This window comes from Homarus americanus, unplaced genomic scaffold, assembly GCF_018991925.1.
Source record: "Homarus americanus isolate GMGI-L3 unplaced genomic scaffold, GMGI_Hamer_2.0 scaffold24260, whole genome shotgun sequence".
Taxonomy (NCBI): domain Eukaryota; kingdom Metazoa; phylum Arthropoda; class Malacostraca; order Decapoda; family Nephropidae; genus Homarus; species Homarus americanus.
This window is the reverse complement of record NW_024721079.1, coordinates 7,381,238-7,393,478: the sequence shown is the minus strand read 5'-3', so window position 1 is coordinate 7,393,478 and position 12,241 is coordinate 7,381,238. Positions and strand designations below refer to the sequence as shown.

The 12,241-nt window shown below is 41.2% G+C and overlaps 1 protein-coding gene across 1 annotated transcript in view; it reads right to left on the bottom strand.

Moving 5' to 3' along the window:
- Positions 1-1,092: 1,092 nt before the first annotated feature.
- Positions 1,093-12,241, bottom strand: part of LOC121861513 (protein Wnt-7b-like) — an 83,295-nt gene continuing 72,146 nt past the window's right edge. Inside the window, exons 3-7 of the mRNA XM_042359323.1 lie at positions 10,592-10,760; positions 9,691-9,790; positions 7,751-7,906; positions 6,775-6,946; positions 1,093-6,350 (exon numbers count right to left, since the gene is read on the bottom strand). Coding sequence (XP_042215257.1) covers positions 6,199-6,350; positions 6,775-6,946; positions 7,751-7,906; positions 9,691-9,790; positions 10,592-10,760 — 749 coding nt within the window. The 3' untranslated portion in view covers positions 1,093-6,198. The remainder of the gene's footprint in view (positions 6,351-6,774; positions 6,947-7,750; positions 7,907-9,690; positions 9,791-10,591; positions 10,761-12,241) is intronic.

Below are 12,241 nucleotides of genomic sequence, written 5' to 3'. Positions count from 1 at the left end.
TCGTGATGTAAGATACGGACAGGTGAACTCTACTACCTTCAACCTTGTACAAAATGAAGGTCAAGTATTAGATTGAGAATAATACTTCCGTAATAAGTCCAATTGTAGCTTCAGTAGAATTTTTTTTGAATCCTCATCTTTAAATTCTATATCCAACTTTAACCTGGCATATATGGTCAGTTGACCCTGATCCTGAATACGGTCATCATGAAGATTATCCCTAATCCTCAGCCTTCATCAACGCAGGTGACAGGTAAGTGTTCTCCCTGCTTGTTGGACGGAAATATATCAACGCCAAGATTTTGCCTTTTATTTCTCCAATGTGGGTTTTTACTTCATATACCAGTGTGACCGTTACACTTTTAGATGCTGTTTTAATATTGTACTTGTTTTGTTTTATTCTAAGTTGTAATGCTTTCCCAGTCTGACCTACATAATTTCCATTAACATTTATACATGGAATACAGTAAACACTTCCATTTACTGTACATTCAATGTTGGGATGTTCTTTATTAACATACTAGTAATAGTAATTTAAGGGATTGACCTAACGGGACAAATTCATTGAGATAAGGTAGTTAAAATATCCTTAAATGTAGGAACTTGTCTAGTTTGAGTACAATAAAATTATTTGTTTAGCCCTTTTAAGACAACGATCAACAAACAATGAAGAGTAGCCAAGTTTTTGTGCAATGAACTGAATGTGTTGCAGTTCCTCTTCAATAAATTCAGGGTCACTAACTCGCAAACATCTCAAAAATTTTGCAGAAAAAAAAGACATTTTGGCAGACTCATGGTGACTCGATAAAAACTGTATGAAGCTATCTACCTGTGTAGGAATAAAGGGCAAAATCTTGGAGTTGATATATTTCCGTATAACACTAGTATGCGATTTGATAATGGTGTTTTGATGACCAGGGCCCCACTACTTGCTTAACCTAGGGCCCCACAGCGTTTAATCCGGCTCTGCTGTTAGTGTTCATAATTCTCTTATTTCAGTTGCTGGTTGAAGCACTGATGATAAAATATAAGAGTAACACTGCACATTGCTGCGTGTGTGTGGGAGAGGGGGTAAATAAATGAATCAGAGGATGAAAATAAAACTTTATTCACGAGATGAATTACAAAATGTATCAGGATTCCACTGAATGGTCATCAACCTTCACTCTAGTTTTCTCGCCAATTTATCAAATCTGAAACATCTGTGTAGACCGTGATCAGCCTAGCCTTTGTTACCTGCAGTGAATAATTTTGATGCACATTAATCGTCACAAATGGGACTACTGCCATAATATCAAAATATTCTCGTTGGTTGTTTAAATCATAAGCAACGTATCTCTAAGTTAACGTCACTACATAATTATGCTTCGCAAAACTGTAATGTGTGGGAAGAATTATGATGGCTTTGGCCACTTCCACTACTACAAGCGAACTGGGAAATTACCAATTGTTGCTATCGCGGGTACAAGCAGAAGCGTTTATATAGCAATTAATTAAATTGGGATCCGTCATACTGTAAATTATATTAAGAAACAAATGAATAATGAATTACATTCACAGAATCGGCGGGACATCGTAGCGGGAAACGTCAGGTAATGGGTGAAAAGAAACACTTGAGCTTGTATCTTTGTTTTGTGGAATATTTGTAGTTAAAATGTATTAGTTACATATGTAGGAGTAGATGGTGATCCCAAGCTGTGATGTCTGTTAAAATATGAGCGTTTATTTATTGTTCTTGGATATCTGTAACCCCAACATTGACTTTGAATATTTAGATATACAGTACTGTGTATGACTACTTGATCATTACTCTGGCAGCTTCAATTGAGTTTCACAAATACGCCAAGGCAGAAGTCAATCACACTTCTCTGGTAAAATTTAAGTCAGTCATGGTTATAGGAAACATGTTTTTTTGTACCTGTATAGACAATTTTTATTCTTCCACGAGGCATTAAGGAGACATTGTTTGTGATTTGTATCTGTTTGGCCATTCGTCCAATCCAACTTTTGTCTGCAAGTGTCACACAAAAAAATATTCAACATAGAACAATGAAAGTTTATAGATTCTTTATGTGCATCCTTGGATTATTTGGTTAGAATTTCAAGTTTATTTTTTTTGCACCATTAAGGGGTAATTGTTACAACTCTAGTTCCTTACAGCTTGAGATAAAGTCCTTAAGTTGTGCCGACCCGTGAAATTCTTCTCTGTTAACATTCCTTTGGGCTTCTGTATAAAGAGGTTTGTGAAGATGACTGCTGGTATGAAACTGTGAACTAATATTGGTTATGACTGCCCTAGAATGTACAAAACTACAGAATTGATGACTGAGTATTAAACCTTGGGGAACTGTTACTTATTACTGAGATAAGATTCAGAGGATGAAATTTAAAAAAAATATAAAAATAAAAATGCTGAAAATTTTCTATACACTCGTAAAGGATGCCGCTATTTTAAATAAGTCTTCATATAAAATAAAGGGACACATCGGCGGCGTTCACAGTGACTCCCAAACTACTGTACATCTAGAGCCATACACTGCAGGGCAATTATCAAAGGTTCGTAAGATTAATATTCCTCGTATACTGAAGTTGTAAGAATGCACCTAACTGGTTGACTGAAGTTAAAAAATAAAATAATATAAAATTAGAATCAAAATTAGTCTACCAAATGTAGTTAAACACATCTTAAATTCAAATTCTTAGAGAAAAATAGTTTTCTGGCCAAAATATCGAACGGTTCAACCGTAACCTGGGTAATTTCGAATTATTTTTATTTCAGAATATCAATATAGGTACTACTGAACACGCTGATTAAGGGTGTGTGGTGTAGCGCGCCGTGCCGGGCTCTAAAAAAAAAAAGTCTTTCAAGATATTTCATGCAAGGAACTTTAAGCCTCAGACAATGATCCAATAATATCACCAAAGTTACTGCCACGTTACGTCATAATTGAGGGAAAATATAAACTTCATTAGTTTGAGTGAAACGTCCAACGGCTAAGTGACAGTTGCCTTGTAGGCCGCCAGGCGAGGGAAATAAGAGTGAAAAGGAGAGCAACTCAACCAGAGATATTTATTAGTGGTGACCGTGAGCTACCCATCATAGACACACCGGGTAATGAAGTGAAGGAAAACCAAGACCAACTCACAGTAGTATACAAAAGAAACGGAATAGTGAATGAGAGACAATTATTGACCTGCTGGTAACAAGAGCATCACAGGTCACCACCAGGTCAACAAGTCGTGAATTCTTACTATATTACAACAATGCTGACAGTGAAAGTTGTACCGTGGAACATTAACACTAAGTGAACAGTGCATAAATTTTATTGTTCCATTTACAAGCTTTGTGAACTCAAAATAAGCGTTCGAAAGCAAGTGAAGTAACTAGCACCAATATTATTTGGACCAAAAAGAAAGCTCAAAAAGGTACTAAGTGGGAATGAACCATCTCCACTGTGTTTAACTAGAGAAATGCTAAATGCCTCTCAGGTGATGCCCGTAGGACACTTTGCTTGACGCTCATACAATGTCACTTGGACTATTCCTGTTCATATATCCGTCCAACCTATATTAGAAGCTACCCAACGTAGTCAAGTTGATAATGATGTTTGGTAACTTGTTCCACTCGTCCACTACTCTATTTCCAAACCAGTGTTTACCTATCTCGCGCCTAAATCTAAATTTGTATAATTTACAACCATTGCTACGAGTTCGCTCCTGCTTGGATAGTTTGAGCGCCTTACAAATGCATCTCAGTTTCTGACAATAAATCTGCCATGTTTCCTTGCACAGAATGCATGGAACAAGTAAAGGAGTTATTTAAGACTGTAGGGGAGCATGAAAGCAAGACAGACAAGTTTGATAAAGAACAAGATAAACTTAAGCAGAAAATGGCAGATCCCCAGAATTCAATGCAGGCAGAATTACACAACCTACAGAAAATCTTGGAGCAGATTGATAATGTGACAGTTAGAGTTAATGTAATACCAAATCTTCGAGATGAGATGTGTGGACAAATAGAGAGAAACAAACGCAGGGATAAACCTTATTACAAATAACTTGGAGAGGCAGGCGAACAATCAGTCAAACAGATGCTGAGAAATGTGTTTGACTTTGTAGACGAGTTGCACTTCATGAATGTGGAAAGACTTAGTAAACACACAGGGCAGTTAGTGAGGACCGCCATCCCAAACACGAGTACAGGAGGGATATCTTAAAGAAGGCACAGAACCTCAAGTGAGTACCAGAGTATAGTAATGTTTACATAACCCACGAACAGACAATTCGCCAACCAAAATAACGGCAAAGAGCTCAGGGAAAAAATGAAAGCTACGCAGTGACCCACAATAATGAAATGTTCAACTAAAGATCAGAAGTGGCAAAGTAGTCAGGGTACAGGAAGAGGGATCTTACAGGCACCACTAGCCTCCTTCCCTCGGCATAGGTGGCCATTAGGTAGGTAAGGTAAAAAAAAAAACATTCTTGGGTAATTACTTGTGCTAATGACTTGGAAATTTTAGTTAGTTTTTCTAACGCTAATTACTCGCCACCTATTATTTTTGAGGGTGTCTCTTTTGCGTTTTTGTTTTATTCTGGAAGTACAGTACTTGATAAGTTCATACCCTGACTGGTGTCCAGTGATGGTTGAGACTTGGTGTAATTATTATGCTATTTTTACGTATTTTTAGTTCAATTCAACCAACTAGATGCATCCTCACGTCTTTAGTTGGGAGGACTGTTCCTTAAGCCAGCTTCTGATAATCTGTATCTAGAGCTGTTGTATGTACTACCTTACCACATCAAATGTTTGTTTTCACCCAATGATCGCGTTGTTACATGACGCAAAGACAAGTTTCTTGGTGTAGGAAGCTGTATACAATAGAACTGACAAAGGTTTATTGCTACAATTAGAATTTACTTTCAAGATTTATTATTGTTTTTATTAAAACAGTATGACCCTTCAGAGTACAGGTAAATTTCCATCCTGGCATTATCAGTTTTTGTGACATGACTAAATAAAATGAACTTTTATGATAGTTTATTTACTTATTTATTATCTTCGCCAATTGTCACTTTATTAGGCGGTCGATTTGTTCTTTACACACAGTTGGTCAATCATTGCCAAATTCATAACGAAAATTTATCATTATACTCATTTTGATTTCAGCATTTAGTTTTTCTTTTAATATAGAGGTTTTATAAATTAGTTATATTTATTTTCCCATTCACTGTCGCTTTAATATAAATTATACTATACTGTATATAGGGTAAGTTGTGGTCTCTTGGGAACAGTCACCCATAAAATATTCTCTAAACTAATATAGAAAACGAATGTTTCCAGGGTAACTTTTCTTAAGGAATTATGGTCACAAAATATATATATATTTGGCTTAATAATGACTATTCATGCATACATTAACTACCAAATAAAAAAGCAATGAATGGCATATGTACATAAATGAGACACTAATGAAAATAATCCACATACCTGTACTAGTGGAAGCTCAGTTGACCCCGAAGCCAGGGATCCAAATACAGTACAACGATGCATTACTCAAAGTCAGTCTGACTGATAGTTTAAATAAAAAATACAAATAACTCCTATGTTCATTTAAGGAATATTGTGCTTACTGTTTGTGGTACATATTATAAGCATATTTGGCGTTTGATTATGTTATAAACACAGCACTAAAGAAAGAAGGAAAATGAAGAAATATAATCTATGACTAAGCACCTCACTGGCAACTCAGATTTAACATATAAATCATGAGACAACGACAGTACGGTAGTTGCTGGAAAAAACTGCTTTGCATTTAATTGTTCGGCTAGCTAGTCTTATTATCGCAACAGCTGAAGGTTTCAGTAGGTAGATATAAGCTCAGAATATAGCAAATAATTTGTTGTAAAAAATAAACACGATTATAAGCTTAGAGAGAACGTTCACTTCTCCGTCGTGGACAGTTCTAAGTCACTGCTAAGAATCTTATGAAGAATTCTAAGTTATCACATTTTTATCACGTAGATATTAATACTAATGTCAAAGTTAGAAGCATTAGTTGATGTTTTTTTGGCATATGAACTTTTTCACAGTATCACATCACACTTTAAAACCACGAGTGAACTACACATTGTTTCATGTACAACGTGTGACGCTGACAAACGAACTCTTGGTGTGTGTGTTCCCCGTTGGGGTTGTGATCACTTGCAGGTGTATTCCTCTGTCTCCTCCTGGCAGGTGTGACAATGGACGTAGCAGCACCAGTAGAACTTGCAGTTACACTGCCACTTGCGGGTGTACTGGTGAGTGTTGTAGCCGCGCCCACAACACAACAAGTCGCACCCATCACCACCTGAAGGAGAGAGAGAAAGAGAGGGAGTAAATCACTCGTCCTAGACATAGTGAAGAGAACAGTTGACCAGTACACTATATTAAAACATTTTTAGTGATTTTACAATGACACACCAGTCATGAGGTCGAAAGTAATTAAGTCACTAGTCAGTACATAGACACACTTATAATAGGATATATAAATCAGTAAAAAGAGCAACACTAGAAACAATACAGTGAGTGAACACAACGGTCCTGACAGTACACAAAAGGGACCTGAGGGTACACAAAAAGACCAGGTAGTATGTAAGGGACCTGAAAGTATAAACAGGGACCTGTAATTATACAAAGAGAGACCTGGCAGTAAAGAGAAGGACCTGAGGCTACACAACAGAGAAGTCCATCTGTAACCCCTGACCACCGTGTATAACCCCGCGCCTCCTTACCTCTGGATGTTCTGTTGCAGCGCCGGCCCACCGTGCCCAACGAGCCCGTGGCCAGGTTCATGTCACAGTAGTTAGGGCTCTTTTCCAGGTACACCAGGTGAGACTTGCGTGGTCGCCGGGCCCGTCTCTTGGTCCTTCGCAGCCGTAAGTAGGGCGAGGATCTCCTACGACTCTGTTGAGAGATAGAGATAGAGGAACGTGTGCCAGGGAGGACCTCATGATACAAATACGTTAAGAAGATGGAGAAACTACTGATTTAGACTTAATTCACAAAACCAGTGAGTACCTTCTTGTGTCCAAATCCTCCACTGGGAATGAGTAGACTTAATTCACCACCACACACTGTTGGCACTCAGGGGGTAATAAAAACATAGGTTTAATCGACATTTTCACTTTAATTTTTTTTCTAATCGCGATATATTGAGTTAGTGACCAGATTAACATTGTACTCTGATTCACGAAGGAACAGTGGGCAGAAAATAACAGGGCAGATGATTACTGTTCACTGATGTACCTGCATCTTGCCGTAGAGCCAACCTAACTTCCCTTTGATACCCTGAGCACCACCTACCCTGAGCACCACCTACCCTGAGCACCACCTACCCTGTGACACCCTGAGCACCACCTACCCTTTAACACCCTGAGCACCACCTACCCTGTGACACCCTGAGCACCACCCACCCTGAGACACCCTGAGCACCACCCACCCTGAGCACCACCTGCACCCTGAGCACCACCTACTCCAGACACCCCTGAGCACCACCCACCCCAGACACCCTGAGCACCACCTGATCACCACCTGTGACACCCTGAGCACCACCCACCCAGACACACCCTGAGCACCACCTACCCTGAGCACCACCTACCTGTGACACCCCTGAGCACCACCTACCCTGAGCACCACCTACTCCGTGACACCCTGAGCACCACCTACCCCGAGCACCACCTACTCCGTGACACCCCGAGCACCACCTACCCTGTGGACGATGACGGGCTTGGCTTTGTTGTACTTCTTCAGGAGGTGTCGGCCGATATTGGTGAAGGGTGGCAGCGTTTTCCAGCACGTCTTCATGGTACAGGAACCAGATACCCCGTGACACTTACACTCTGTCTTCAGCGTTTTCTTCACCGCCTACGGGAGGATGGACGACAGTTAGTAAAGATTATATATCTCTCTCTCTCTCTCTCTCTCTCTCTCTCTCTAAACCTGTCACTTATACTTTGCCTTACACTGACTCCAAAATCTTCTACTCTCCCTACACTGACTCCTAAACCTTATACTCTCCTTACACTGACCCCTAAACCTTATACTCTCATTACACTGACCCCTAAATCTTATACTCTCATTACACTGACTCCTAAACCTTATACTCTCCTTACACTGACTCCTAAACCTTATACTCTCATTACACTGACCCCTAAACCTTATACTCTCATTACACTGACTCCTAAACCTTATACTCGCCTTAAACTGACCCCTAAACCTTATACTCGCCTTACACTGACTCCTAAATCTTCTACTCTCCCTACACTGTCTCCTAAACCTTATACTCGCCTTACACTGACTCCTAAATCTTCTACTCTCCCTACACTGACTCTAAACCTTATACTCGCCTTACACTGACCCCTAAACCTTATACTTCCCTACACTGACTCCTAAACCTTATACTGCCTTACACTGACCCCTAAACCTTATACTCGCCTTACACTGACTCCTAAATCTTCTACTCTCCCTACACTGAAACCTTATACTCTTAACTGACTCCTAAATACCTCCTACACTGACTCCTAAACCTTATACTCGCCTTACACTGACCCCTACTGACTCCTAAACCTTATACTCGCCTTACACTGACCCCTAAACCTTATACCTCCTCTACTACTCTCCCTACACTGACCCTAAACCTTATACTCTCCTTACACTGACTCCAAACCTACTTCACACTGACCCCTAAACCTTATACTCCTTACACTGACCTCCCTTAACTTCCTACACTGACCCCAAACCTTATACTCTCCTACACTGACCCCTAAACCTTGACCCCTAAACCTTATACTCTCCTTACACTGACCCCAAATCTTACTCTACAGACCTCTATACTCTCCTTACACTGACCCCTAAATCTTCTACTCTCACTACACTGACCCCTAAACCTTATACTCTCCTTACACTGACCCCTAAATCTTCTACTCTCCCTACACTGACTCCTAAACCTTATACTCTCCTTACACTGACCCCTAAACCTTATACTCTCATTACATTGACCCCTAAATCTTCTACTCTCCCTACACTGACTCCTAAACCTTATACTCTCCTTACACTGACCCCTAAATCTTCTACTCTCACTACACTGACCCCTAAACCTTATAATTTCACCACACTGGACCCCTAAACCTTATACTCTCCTTACACTGACCCCCTAAATCTTCTACTCTCCTCACACGACCCCTAAACCTTATACCTCCCTACACTGACCCCTAAACCTTATACTCTCCTTACACTGACCCCTAAACCTTATACTCTGCCTTACACTGACCCCTAAACCTTATACTCTGCCTTACACTGACCCCTAAACCTTATACTCTCACTACACTGACTCCTAAACCTTAAACTCGTCCCCGATGACCTTTTGCCCTTCCTTGTGGGGCTCCTTATACTGTATAAGGACAGTAACCATATCTCTCTCTCTCTCCCACGGCCCTGACTCACCCTCCTCCCCCATAGCCCCTGATTCACCCTCCTCGCCCCAGAGCCTTGATCACCCTCCTCCTCCAGGCCTTGATCTCACCCTCCTCCCTCCAGGGCTTCCTGATCTCACCCTCCCCCCATGGCCTTGACTTCACCCTCCCCCATGACCTGGACTCACCCTCCCCCATGGCCCTGACTCACCCTCCTCCCCCATGGCCCTGACTCACCCTCCTGCCGGCGTTGTTGTTGTGTAGGTTCATAAGGGCGCGGGCGTCTCCCTCCACCTCCCGGGCGTCCACAAACTTCCTCGCGAACTTGATGCCGAAGCTGAGGGAGAGGCCAGTGTTAGTCCCTTGACCACCTGAGCCTGGACCGAAACCTGGACCGAAACCTGGACCACCTGGACCATCTAGACCTGGACCATCTGAACCTGGACCATTTAGACCAGGAACATCTCAGCCTGGACCATTTAGATCTGGACCACCTTAACCGGGACCATCTGAACCTGGACCATCTGAATCTGGATCTGGACTCTCTATACCTGGACCATGGGCCATCTAGACATGGACCATTTAGACTAGGATTATCTCAACCTAAACCATCTAAACTTGAACCATCTAGACCTTGACCATGGGCCATCTAGACTTGGACCTGGGCCATTTAGACCAAGACCATCTAAACCTGGACCTGGACCATGTGGATCTGGACCATAGGCCATCTAGACCTATACTGCATGCGTTCTTAGTTATTTCTTATTAAAGCAATGTAACTGTTCATTAGATAGTTAAGAATTACTCGAGTATTTATTTGGATCCAGAACTGTGTATTAAGCTGCTATGTGGTACTGTACCTTGTAATACCCGCTGTGAATACCTGATACGAATACCTGATACTTTGTGATATAAGGGAGGGAGGGAAGAAGGGAGGGTGAGGAAAGGTGGGTAGGAGGGAAGGGGATTGAGGGAGCGTAGAAGAGAGGGGGAGTGAGGGAGAGGGGGAGTGAGGGAGAGGAGGGGGAGGAGGGAGAGGAGAGGGGGTGAGAAAGGTGGAGTGAGGGAGGGAAGGAGAGTGAGTAAGGGAGGGAGCATCAGCGTCTCTGGTAATTACCACCATTGTCTTGTGACTCACTTGATGTCGGCGCTGCAGCCACCCCACTTCCAGCCGGAGGCGCTGTAGCGACCCCGCTTGCGGTCGTCGCAACCGCAGGTGGAGATATTACCGCGGGCACAGGACGCCGTCACGCTGTACGTCACCCCAGCACTGGCCACTGCATACGCGTACGCCGCCTCTCGACTCCCTGTGGACACAGCCATGTTATAGGTCAAAACGTTGGATTAAACACGTTATTTCCAAAAGTGAGAAAAAAATGGTGTTTTTCGGCCAAAAGGAAAGTTTGGGCGGAAAAATGCTTTTTCATTTAAAATTGGAAAGTATAGTACTATAGTAATGTGCTTAACCACTTTAGAACACCCAGAATAAAACAAACAAAAAATAGCTATAAAAAATCCAAGGTGCCAAGCACTTCATATCACAAAATTATTTAATATATAATTAGCGTTGTAAAACTAATGATTTATTGATATGATATTACAATTATATATAAAAAATGAACTTTGTGACCACAGATCCATACTCAGCATTCTCGAGGTCTACGTCCTAAAGTATACTGTAGATCCTGAGAGTTTGAGCAAAATTATTTTTTCTGCATAAGCTGTAAGGCTAACCCCTTAGTGCTTTGGTTTTAGGCGGAAAGTACTCTTATTTTAAAACTGGAAATTAACGCATTTAGCTACTTGTAGAACATTCAGGAAAACACAAAAGCACAAAAAATCGGTAGGGAAAAATCACAGCTGCCGAGTAATTAATGTTGCAAAACAAATTATTTTTAGTGGCATGGCAAAACTAATGTACATTTTCCAGGACATTATCACAAGTGATTATCAAAATTAATTTTTTTACCACAGATCTTTAATCAGCTGTCGAATACTAACGATACGGAGATTTTGAACAAAAATATTTTTCAGCCCAAAAGAACACACACACACACACACACACACACACACACACACACACACACACACACACACACACACACACCCACACACACATAAATATAGATATACATTCATACACATACTGCCACACACAGGTAAAAACAACAATATCCTTTCATATTTTAAGCCCAGGTAATGTGATGGTTGCAGGTGTATGTCGTCCGCCTCACTACTGACACACTGCGGGCTCACGAGGCCTAGCTGGCTGAGTTAACAGTGTGCAGACATCACTACACAGCGCTGGGCAACTGTGGCTGAGGAGGCCCGTAGAGTTATAATAATAATTTGACTGTATCAAGTGTCCTCGAAAACGAATACCTGTATTTTAATATATATAAACATTTAACACCAGGGCATTCATTTTACGTGACTGTATATCAATCAATCGGAGTACCGTCTTCATATCTGAGGGTTGTCGACCACAGTCCTCCACCATAAATGTTCTCGAGCTGTTTCACCAATCCTCTATATTTATGTATCTCTCTGAGGACCCAGTTTTTAATTTCATTCATCCACCCCAGTCTCTGCCTTCCCCTAGCCCCCCCTATCCTCAAGTTTATCTTGAAGTTTTTACTAATTATAATGTTTCTTCATTTGTTTTCCTGTTAGTGTATCATATTCTTACCATTCGCCTTTGACACCACATTTTAAAGGCCTCCAATCTCTTTCTGGTGTCGGCTGTGTCCACGCTTCTGACCTTGCCTGACTTTCTACAGTTTTCATT